The 12126-nt window shown below is 41.1% G+C and overlaps 1 protein-coding gene across 1 annotated transcript in view; it reads left to right on the forward strand.

Annotated features, from left to right (window-relative positions):
- Set1 (SET domain containing 1) overlaps positions 1–12126 on the forward strand; it is a 59778-nt gene that overhangs the window by 27788 nt on the left and 19864 nt on the right. Inside the window, exons 8-12 of the mRNA XM_069300638.1 lie at positions 2470–2528; positions 2587–3856; positions 7871–8000; positions 8990–9169; positions 9355–9556. Coding sequence (XP_069156739.1) covers positions 2470–2528; positions 2587–3856; positions 7871–8000; positions 8990–9169; positions 9355–9556 — 1841 coding nt within the window. The remainder of the gene's footprint in view (positions 1–2469; positions 2529–2586; positions 3857–7870; positions 8001–8989; positions 9170–9354; positions 9557–12126) is intronic.

The raw sequence follows: 12126 nt of genomic DNA on the forward strand, positions 1-12126 counted from the left end.
AAGAATAGGGGTTTGTTTTGGGGCGCCTATCTTTCTGGGTGCCAGACCCGGTCGATGGCAGACATGGAATGCTCCCAACCACACAGAGTTTTCTATAGGCCATTGCTACTCATGCCACTCTGAGGGGGCCAGGATCTGTCTCGTGGTCCCCAGTAGGAAAGTACTCCATGCACTTTGGTCCATGCAGTTACATGTCAGCCTGGATAGCTCCAGGGAGCCTCCAGGTCTCACCCAGAAAAAGGCGTTTCATTACATTCAACGCTGTTTTTTTTCCTTTGTTGGCATTCCGGTACACTGTTCATTCGGTCGTGGGTCTCTTTCGGCTCCCTGCCCGAGTCCCCTTCTCGGCAGTGCCTGTGGCAGTTGGCTTTCAGGCTATCTGCTCTGGGTTCCATTGTGAACTTCTAAATCTCCTGGGGCTTATTTTGATTGTTTCCAGGGGGGGTCCATTCAGGAGATTGGCAATGGGGGAAGAGCCACATGAAGGGAGGTCTTGGCCTCTGCTGTGGCAGCTTTGCCTGGGGCCTTCTGAGCTCCAGGATGTGGTGGCCACTTTCTTCACCACCAGAGTTGCTTATCCACAGGCTGCAGTGTGGTTGGTTGGTTCCTCACCCTTCTCAGGGTTCAGATCCTCCTGGTGAGCTCCTGTCCTGGGCCTTTTGCAGCTGGATCGGTTCATTCCTTGCCCCTTGTTTTGGGTTCCCTTTCTGTCCTAAATCCATCATATTCTCAAGGCAGTTATTTTGTTTTCTCCCTGGGTTTCTGGGGCATGTCTTGGTTCATTCCTATACCCCCAGAGTCTGGGGATGGTCTCTACTTCTTGGGGTTCTGTTCTTTGTGGAGTGAAAATGGGAAAGCACCTTGCTTTTTGATAAGTTCTTGTAAGTTTTTCTTCTCAGTGGGTTGTTAGCTTCAGGGAGCCACAAGGGGGCTTCCCCCAGAAATCAGTGATGAATGTAATGAAATGTTAATTACTTGGTGAGTCCTGGTGGTTCCCAGATCCCATCTCTCCCTTCCAGGTTGTCGGGTCGGAGGCCTACATCTGCTCTAGAACTGGGCCTGAGTCACTTGCTGGCAGTGAGTTTCTGCCCCCCCCCCCCAAAAAAAAGTAAGGGAGGTGGGGTGAATGAGCTCGTGCTATTTCTGAGTGAATTCATTTGTTTGTTTACATAGTTTGGGGAGTTCTTTAGGTGGGTTTTGAGGTGTTGGTCTCTTTTGAAGCCATTGGTGGTTTCTTTTGACTCGCTGACTTACTGGCTGCCTTCCCAGTAAGGTGACAAAAATAATTGTCACCGTTCCGTGCACCTCTTTGAGTGTGCCACGTTCTGGCTCTGGTCCCCGTTAGGCCCATAGAACTCCACAGTTGTTGGGTCCTGGTAGATAGTACCATCTCAGCATATATTGTAGTAGCTTCAGGAAGCCACCAAGACTCACCCAGAAATTGGCATTTCATTACATTCAATGCTGATATTTTTGTCTCTTCTAGTGCTTCTGTGCCTATTTTTTAGAGGAAATAATTTTGGTTTGCAATATCTATCAGTTCTTTTCCAGGTTATTTCTGTGAGATTTTTATTTATTAGTTACCAGTTAATATCTCTATTATTAAAATTGAATTTGCAGAAATCTCCTCCTCTTGGATTTGAGACTGGCTGTGAAGGTCTATTGCTCGTGCTTGTCTGAACTTTGATTAGGATGTAATCTGAGTAACATGTATTTGTAATCATTATGTTCCTAACTAGTTCATAATTTATTGTAAAAATAATGTCTATGGTGTTTTCTAGGTGGTTCTACTATTTGCTGGTTTAAGGGAAATCTGTCATATCCATAAGAGGTCATTTGTGTGACTTTTCATTTAACCTGCTTTACTGGGATTCTCTCTAATATAGCTGTAGAGTATTTGCCATATTCTTCCATTTTAGGTGCTGTAAGAAGAATTCATTAAGCAAGATAAGGTGTGGGGCTGGGTTTATGAAGTTTTCCAAGCAGTATTCTATTTTCATTAGTTGATCTTTAAATTGCTGAGACTCTGCATCTGGTGGTATATGTGTAAATGGGCAATAACCATATTTAGGATTTTTTTATTATTATTATTATCAGCACATGCGCCATATCATTTGTGGTGTTTAGCAGCACAGTGTAGATGCGTGTCTTAGAAGTAGAGCCTAGCCCCACCCTTTAAGCCTGTGTTTCCTATCACATTTAAAAAGATTGTTCTGTACTCCAGTATCCATATTTCACTTAATGTTGGCTCAAGGAAATTTAATTCTTCAAATTATATAAATTTTAATTCATTAATTTGTCAGTTATTGTTCTTTATCATATTCTATGTGAATTAAGGGAATAGATTAAAATGTACAATTCTTGGGAATTAATTGTTTAAAAAAGTGGCAAGGAACCCACAAATGCTCTAGGTTCATTACATTGTTGTTAACGCAGCATATGGCATAATAATTAATTCTCATTTTACAGGTTTCCTACAAGTGTTCAAGCATCTCACCACTGGAATACAGCAGGTACTACTGCTGCAGCAGCTGCTGCTGCTGCCGCTGTTGCTGCTGCCTGCCGCTGCAACTGCTGCTGCTGCTCCTCCACCTCCACAGCCATGGTCAGCTCACCCATCAAGTCATGTCACAGCGCATGCACCACCACCTGACCATCACACAGCCAATTCACGGCAATCCTGGGATACATCTCGATACCATTCCCTTGAATATCAACGCAATTCTCACAATGACAGTCCTTTCGAAAATAAGACTGTTGCTGGGAGATCAAAACTTGATGACAGACTTGAAAACATTGAACCTGCTCTTAATTGCAAACCTAAACATGAATCAGAGGAGGAGGAAGACAAATCCAATTTGGATTTGGACACAAGAATTGCCATGCTGCTCCAAAATAAAGCGCCTACATTCCTTGCTCTTGGGTTGGGAAGTGATGAAGAGGAGGAGAAAAAAGAGGGTGCAAATCAAGAGGAGAAGAAAGTGAAAGACAAGGAATCTAGTGTTCAAACAACTTCCAGTAGTAGTGTTTCTAATTCAGATGTAGAGTCCTCCTCAGACACAGGAAGTGAGAGTGAAGTTGGGGAAGGCTCGAAAGACTCTAGTGGGGGAGAGGGTAAATCTAAATGGGCTATGCTTGAAAACATTTTGGAACCGTTATCAACTCCACCGTCTCCATTTATTTCAAATGAAATGTATATATATTGGCATGAAAAGGGAAATGAACTAAAAATGGAGGCGCAGAGAAGAGAAAGAGAGGAAAATAGGGAAAGATTAAAAAAGTTAAAGAGAAAGAAAGTTAAAAAAAAAGATAAAGAAAGAAAAGATAATGTTAGTAATAAAGATGTAAAAAGTGAAGTGAAAACAGAACCTGTGTTAGAAGAGAGTCAAGTGAATGGAATAGATGATGATAGAATGAGTTTATCTAGTTTAAGTTCAACTGAAGACCCAATTTTACATCAAGATGTGCCCATACCTCCAGCAGGAACTACTGTAGGCACTAATGGTGCAGCTTTTACGGTTCCTCCGCCTGGCTATTCCCATTATGGGCCTCCGCCTGGATACCCTCCATCTTACCTCCCACCTGGATATGCACCTCCAACAATACCACAAGAAGCTACATATGCGTGGCAACCTCCCCCTGGTTATACTCATAACTTTGTTTCAGGGTATCCAGGATATAATCCAGGATATATGGCTCTTCCGCCTGGTTACTCGTCCATTACTCAACCACCACCAGGGACGAGTATACCAGGTCAAACCCCTTATCCTCCATATTTTGGTGCTGGTTACCCAGCGTCTCAAGATCACAGTGATTCTACTCACAAAAGTGGGCAGTATCACGACCCAACGATAAAGTAAGTGAGCATTTCATATGTGATTTCTACTTTGTTTATTTTTATCAGATATACAGTATATATTTAAGCTTAGCTTTTGCCGCTTTTATAAAGTTTAAGTAAATTTTATTGCATATTGTGAGCAGTGTAACCACAGAAGGTGAGTTTGTATAAAATTGTTGCCGGAGAAATTTAAGGAATCGTCAAAGTTTACCGTGGAATAAAGGCTTTTGTGTCTTTCCATGCCAAATCATCACAAAAAATAGTGTAGTTTTCAACCTGACTGTCTTAGATTTACATTAAATTTTTTGAATGGTAGAGGACATGAAGTAACTTATGCAAAATTTTATCGCACAGTGATGCAACTTATTTATACAGCAGGGTTGCCAATGTGAAAGAATACAACATTTTTACTTACGTTCATGCTCAGCAAAAATTCATAACATTGCTTCAAATTGCGGTAGAACCTTGATATTGTTCTTGTTTTGAAGGTAAGGAAACAAAGTTTTAACATATTAAAAATAATTTTTCAGTGACTTGAATTTTTTTCATTTTAAGATCACATTATGCACCATTGACTTTGAATACAATATAAAAAAAGGGTAGCTTTAATTTTGTTTCTATTAATATATATATAAATATGTTGTACCTGTACAGTTAAAGGCAGTCTACAGTCTCTCTCTCTTGTATAAATTTCGTTTTTGGATGGCATTGGGAATAAGAGTAAAAAGGATTTTGAAAGTTGAATATCTCACATTCAGTTAAATATTTTAGCAGTTGTTTATGGAAATTATCATATTGGAGAATGAAATATAATGTCATACACAATTTTGAAGAAAACTAAAAACATAACAGGTTGGGGGCCTTCTTCTCTGCAGTGTTTCTTCTGAGTGCAAGTGTCTGCAGTAGTTAACACTTTCGCGACCCACGGCATGCGCGCCCCAGCCAACCCCAAGGTGGGCCGAGCATTTCATGTGAGCGCGTACCCACTCTAAAATGTGTCTACTCTTTTCAGTTTTCTCACCTCAATTTGCGTGGTACATCATTTATTTTGGTTTCAAATTATTCGCAATAGAATTCCCTAAAGGGATATATGCATATAAGGTCAAAAAGCCCAGCATGCCACCCCGCACCAAACCAAAAAAAATGGTCGAGTGTTACCCGTGAGCGCGCAACTGCACTGAAATGTGTGTACTCTTTTCAGTTTTCAGTTTCTCTCCTCAATTCTTGTGCTACGTCGTTCATTTTGGTATAAATTTGTTCGCAATAGAGTTCTCTACATGGGTACGTGCATATAAGGTCCAAAAAGCCCCCCCTCCCCCAGGCAGTAAAGCTGAAAGTCGGCCAAGCGTTATTCGTGACCGAGCACCTTTGACACACCCAGAACACCTGCACACAAATGTGTCTACTCTTTTCAGTTTGATAACATCAATTTTCATGTTATGTCGTTCATTTTGGTATCAAGGTGTTTGCAATCTAAAGGTGCACATTTTAAAATTAGTATCATAATAATCGAACAATAAATGGAATTTTAACAAACATTTTAATTATGGACGCTCATCCCCACACAAGTATTTTGACCTCAGTTGTCTTGCTACATCATTCATTATGGTATCAAAGTTTTTGCATTCTCCAGGCGCGCATTTTAAAATTAGTCCCATAATAATTGAACAATAAATTGAATTTTAACAAATATTTTAATTTTGGATGCAAAATACGTCCCCGACGGACATCCGTAAGATTATTAATGGACGCAAACTGCGTCGCCGCCGGATGAAAGTGTTAATGTGTAAGCTCACCCAGTTGCAGTACATGGATCATCCTTAGTGAGATCTTGTTCAATTGCAACGTTTAATATGTCTGGCTCTTTTACTAGTTGCTTAGCTTTAATGTATCATAGTGTTACTTCTTAGTTTCAAAACAAGCCAAACATGATTCAACCTCCAATTTGTAACAAAATTATAATTATTTTTGTTGAGCTTATAAACACAAATGTTGTATTTTTATTACATTGGAAATTCCCTGCTGTAGGAATATCATGCATCTTTGAGGACTAAAGTGTGTGTGTGTGTGTGTTACTTAATGTTCTCTATCATCCTACTAAATTTCATGTATGTATGAGACTGTCGAGTTGAGAGCTGTGATAATTTGGCATGGAATAATCCTTCCCTTCCTTCACGAAAGTTGTAGCCTAGTTAAGACTGGCTCTTTAGTGCAACCTCTCGAGGATGGAACTGACTTGGGGGGTAGCTATAGTTCTTCATATTTTAGATACTAGTGCTTTTGCTTGAATTGTAAAGTCCTGTGATGCATTTTAAATCTTAATGTACAGTAGTTGAAATTTCTTACAGGGTGGTGATGTATATATAATTTTTTAATTAAAATTTGGGTGCTAAGATACAAAGGTTGTCAGTGTTCTCTGGAATATACTACTCCAGTCTATGCTCACACTAATGACAGGTATAATTGGTAGCAAAGAAAATAAAACAAAAACTACCAGAGAACTTTTTAGTAGCTGACTAATAATAATAATAATAATTATAATAATAGTGACTGAAATGATTATTAAAAGCTGGTGCTTTTGTTGAAGATAAGATAGAAATGGAAAATAATTACACGATATGTACCCAGTAAGGATTAGGGTATTATCTCATTAGTGTTATTGATTCCTGGTACACTCATGTATGGGGTCAGGTTATCTTATCTTCAGATTATCTTCAGTTATCTTATCTTCAGATAAGATAATTAGGGTCAATGGGCTTTCTGCAGTTTTTTCTTAAGTTTAAAGACATTGTTTTTCACCTCACCTCATCTCATTCATGCCCATATATCCACCACTTGACTTGTAATACCCATCCTTCTGAAGATCTATCAATAAATACAAAAGTACTTAAGGAATTTCTATGTAAGAAATTCCCTTAAGTACTTACATAGTTAGATTTAGGTGGACCACCTAAATCATAGTTAGAAATTTGTAAGTTAAGGTCTTAGCTGGCAGGTAGAGTAGGCTGTCCTCGGCATGTGGTCAACAATATGGCTGCTGCTGCTGCATCCTTTCAGTAGATGAACTCATGGTAGCAAAGTCGGTATTAGATTGGAGTCAAATTTATATTTACTGGGTAATTTATTCAAGTTATCTCATGTGTAAATGAGTATAGTAAATTTAGTCTCTTACATAATATATTTGTTTTGTCTTGCCTCATAACTGTGTTCACCCACTCCTTGTTCCTCCATACATGTATACTATCGCCACAATATCTACACAACAGGATAAGAACGGGGTGTCACTTAGTTAAAGCTGTAGTGTGAGGTGGGCACGACCAGATTTTGTAGTCGTGACGATCAGAACAACAGCCGAGCTGGGGAAACTCACTTCTTTAGGGCTGCATAAGACCGGCTTGTCCTGAACACGTCATGTATTAGTCGCCAGGCTCACGAACGGTCGCCCAGGCCTTCCTTCCCATGCCACCTCCAGAGTCAAGGAGAATCTTTCATATTATTGTATTTATTTGGAGCCTTAAATTCTATCTTTTTATAAATTTGAAATAATATCAATTAAATTAGTCCTCTAAGAACTGGTTATTTGTTTTAATCATACTTTATAAGAAGCAATTGGAGATATATTCAGTGTTCTAATTGTATATTATGGTGTGTGAAAAGGGCCAGAGTTGCATCTCCCAGCCTTTGTGGTTAGGCATCATTGCATAAATATGTACTTATATATTGCATATTAATTTGTTAATTAAACATGAACAGAGTTCCTCTCAAATATTTATTTTTAATATTTTATGATTAAATGTTATTAAAATTATATATTTCCCACATCTAAATATTCTACACATCTAGGTCCACTCCGATCTAAACATATATAGGCCTAGTCATAGTTTTTGTTTACAATATACAGTACTGTATTAGTATTAAATCTGTCCAATTCTTTGCCCTGGATCAAAATTCCAACAAAATAATAATAATCATAATTATTATCATACTAAACATCTATTTTAATACCAGTATTAATATTTTTTCTCTTTTCAGTGCAGTGCTTGACACTGTTATTGAAGAATTAAAGAATATTCTTAAACGCGATTTTAACAAGAGAATGATTGAAGCAACGGCTTTCAAAACATTCGAGGCTTGGTGGGATGAACAGGAAAGAAAGTTCAAGGTATATTTATACAAAGTATTAGTTTTTTGCAAGTCATACAATGTAGCTATATAGCAATATGTATTACATACTTAAACATTGTAATTACTAACTAAGAAAAGCTGACAAAGTTCTATAGAATGCTCTCATCCTAAAATAAATAAATAAATATATATATATTTATTTATTTATTTACCAATTAGTTTTGTATAAATATACAGTATATATATTTTCTTTGTATGCTTCACTCCAGCATACAAATTTGTTACGATGGCAGTACTGTATTTTTTCTTTCTTTCTCATGGAGAGTGAGGGATGTTATGAAAACTAATCCAAGCTTTTCAGGAACCTCAAAAATTAAAGATCCTCCTTCCAGGAACACTTAAAATATTTATTAAATATTTCTGTATACTCCTTTGACTTGGTGAAGCAGTTGCCACTTGCCCATACTGAGAAGAAAAGGATGTGTTAAGGGTGTATTACATTAGCAAGTTTTTTTGTGAAAAAGTTTAATCCAGTGGGGAGCCGGTCAGCTGAGCGGACAGCACGCTGGACTTGTGATCCTGTGGTCCCGGATTCGATCCCGGACACTGTATATACTGTACTGTATTGTAGAATAAGAGATTGACTGAGATTTTCAGAGTACTACATGACTTAAAGTCTAAGATGATATCCTAAATCTGAGATGATCTGCTAAGTCTAAGATGATCTATTGTATTATGTCACAATGCTGTTTTGTCCCACTACCACCCCCTGTCGTTCACTACCATCTTTGGCACGTCTCCATACACACCGTCCTACCACTGCCACCTACACTTCACCCTCTCTCCTTATGAATGTCAAAATCTTCAAAAAAATGTTCTGTTCAGAGGAAGGTTGCATTTTATTAGAATATTCATGATATTGTGTGTATTTTAAGATGCGCCTGGCATAGGAGATAGGAGGATACCTTCCTCAATTTGCTGGGCCTTTGATCCAAATAAAACTCTTAGACCTTTTATAATTTTCAGGCCCAAGCAGCGGAAAAAGAAACCAATTCAGAGATAGCTGGCCCACAAGCCCGGATAGAGAAAATTAATTCTATATCTACATTGCTGGAGACAAGAGAAGGCTTTGGACTTGATTCTTTGGGTTCTTTAGGCCTTGGTTTCCGAGCAGCAATGCCAAAAATGCCTTCATTTAGAAAAATTGTAAGTTTGTGTTATTAACAGTGAGTTATGTTCATAACATGTAATTTTAATTAAAATACTGTACTTTCCTCAGTAAAAACATGAAGAATATCTAGAGAATTGTTAAAAAACTTGGTTTGTTATCTTAATTATCTATTTATAGTTTATCATCCTTTAAGGCTCATATTCGGTGGTTTTTGTTGCAGCGTAAAATTAAGCCGCCCTCTCCACCGTGTATGGATGAAGATAGTCGAGGAATGGGTTCAGATGAAGACAGTAAGCAGTCGAGACAAAAAGCAGAGGAGTCATCAGATTCCGACTCTGGCCCTGACGACCTTCTTCCTGTACCAATCACCAAGCCATCACCTTCGGTAAAGAGAAAACCGAAGTGGTCATCCGGCGACTCAGGTTAGCATGTTTTTATCAATCTGCCATGACTGTACTTCCTAGCCATCCATATTTACAGGATGGAGTTTTTCAAGAGTTTATTGTAAGTGAGGGAGTGAAATTTGCCTGTATTGTGCTAGAGACTGGGACAAGAAGTGCTGCATACCTCTGTTAGAGTACAATCACTGGTTTTGTTTTATTTATTTTTTCTGGGGGGGGGGAGCCTCATCGGCTCCCTGGAGCTATCCAGGCTGAATGGATATGTTTAACTTTCTGGCATCAGTCAAGTGCATGGAGTTCTTGCCTACTGGGGACCATGAGCCAGAACCTGGCCCCCCTCAGAAGAGGCATGAGGAGCAATGGCCTATAGAGGCAGAATGGGACCATTCTGTCTGCCATCGACCGGGATAGGCACCCAGAAAGGTAGGCACCCCAAAACAAACCCCTAATCTGGTAAAACTATTGCTACCGAAAGCCGAATAAGCAGACAGAACACCCTAAACGAAAATTAGCAAACGAGCATGCCATCATCATCATGTCACCGCGTCGCTGTATATGCAACCCCTCCCACCAAGGGGGAGCCCCAGACCCACCCATCGGCGACCCAACCTTCAGTTCTTGACTGATGGAAGTCTGGTGCAGTCGTGCCTCTGTCTCCGTACTTTGTTTCAATTCTGTGCCATGTGATGTGGGCTGTCTCTTCAGGTGGTGCGTGAGCCAGGAAAAGTATTCCATGGTACTCGGGCCACATGCGCCTAGGGTTCCCTTCCCTAGGTGTCATGTAAGTACTGCCCTTGGGGCTTAGGGCCTCCTTCCACAAGTCACCTTGGGATCTACTTCCGCTGTGCTGTTTACTGCTCAGTATTTAGCCACCCTTGGGGTCCGCTGGTGTTTTTTCTTGCACTTGTTTGTCTCTGGGCAGGGGATAGTTTTCGTTACTGGCAGGAGCGCGGGGTATTGCACAGCTAATTTTCACCCATAACAGCGGCCGGCTTTGTTCCGCCTTGGAATGTTGTCTTGTGGGGGTTTTCTTTTGTTTTTGTTTTGTCTGCCTTGTGGTTCCCCTTTGCGGTTCTAGGGGCTGTATATATATATTTTCTGTTTTTGGTGGTACTCCCCACTTGGCCCCCGTGAGTGGACACGTCCCGGGGGGTTCGGCTTTAAAAGTTTGGTTGGTAGACTTGGGCGCTGGCTTGCAGTACCCTGCCTAGGCTTCCCTTAGCGTGTAACCAAGGCTAAGGACCCTGGGAAACCCCATGGGGCTACACGGTCCGATGGAGGTGACCCCTAAGTCCCCTCTCGCATCTTGTGAATTTGAAAGTTGCTCTGCCCTTTGTCTCAGGGTGACACTCACCGGTTGTGCCTCCGCCATGCTGCCTGTTGGGTCAATGATTGTTTTGACCCGAAGTTGTGCGAAGTGTGTTGTCTATACGTGCTCCAGTTCACCCAAGCCATTAATTATGATATGTGGGTGCTTTCAGCTGTGGCGTTGCATGCTAGATTTAGGTTGCTTCAACGTGTTAGGTTGTCCGGTTTGAGGCTCTCCACTGTTATTTGCGTGCCACAGCCTCGTTGGCCAGGATGCGCTTTGGGTTGACCCGGTTTCCCTTCTTCCCTATTCTCAGGTTTCTCAGGTCGTCCGCAGAGTTATTAAGTCTAGCCAGCCTGCGGTCTATCCCTGGGCCCACGACGTTCGTAAGTTTGCTGCATTGGCTGCCGTCTTTGTCAACATGTCTTGGGTTGACATTCAGGCACAGGGTTTTTGGAGGTTGAACAGGGTCCTGGCCACTTGCTACCTTGTGAATGTCCCTGGGCCTGGTAGGGCCTGCTTTGCAATGGGTCGGCGGTTGCAGCCAGTTGTCTTGACTTCGTGTTGAAGGGTGAGGATGGACTGCCTCCTGGGTAAGTCCCTGTTTTTCCTTATCTGTGGGTAGTTAGTTCCGAGGAACCGACGGGGCTGCCCTCAGAAAACCAGCGTTGAATGTAATGAAACGCCATTTTCTGGGTGAGTACCTGAGGCTCCCTGGCATCCCTCCCTCCCTCCCTCTGGTCAGCGGTGTTTTTTGCATCTTTTGGCATCGAGCCTAAGCACTGAAGGTTGGGTTGCCGGCGGGTGGGTCTATGGCTTCCCCCCTTCCCCCTCCCAGGGAGGGGGAGGTTGCGCAGACAGCAGCATGGCGACATGATGACGTCATACTTGTTTGCTAATTTTCGTTTGGGGAGTTGTGTCCACTTGTTCGGCTTTTGGTAGCAGTAGTTTTACCAGAATAGGGGTTTGTTTTGGGACGCCTACCTTTCTGGGTGCCTATCCCTGTCGATGGCAGACACAGAATGCTCCCAACCATAGGGGGTCTCTATAGGCTATTGATCCTCGTGCCTCTTCTGAGGGGGGCCAGGTTCTAACTTGTTGTCCCCGGTAGGCATGAACTCCATGCACTTGACTGATGCCAGAAAGTTAAACATATTCATTCAGCCTGGATAGCTCCGGGGAGCTGACGGGACGCACCCAGAAAATGGCATTTCATTACATTCAACGCTGGTTTTTTATGTTTTGTATTACATTAATGAACACATTGTGTGACTTTATCACA

Source organism: Procambarus clarkii, chromosome 44 (genome assembly GCF_040958095.1).
Source record: "Procambarus clarkii isolate CNS0578487 chromosome 44, FALCON_Pclarkii_2.0, whole genome shotgun sequence".
Taxonomy (NCBI): domain Eukaryota; kingdom Metazoa; phylum Arthropoda; class Malacostraca; order Decapoda; family Cambaridae; genus Procambarus; species Procambarus clarkii.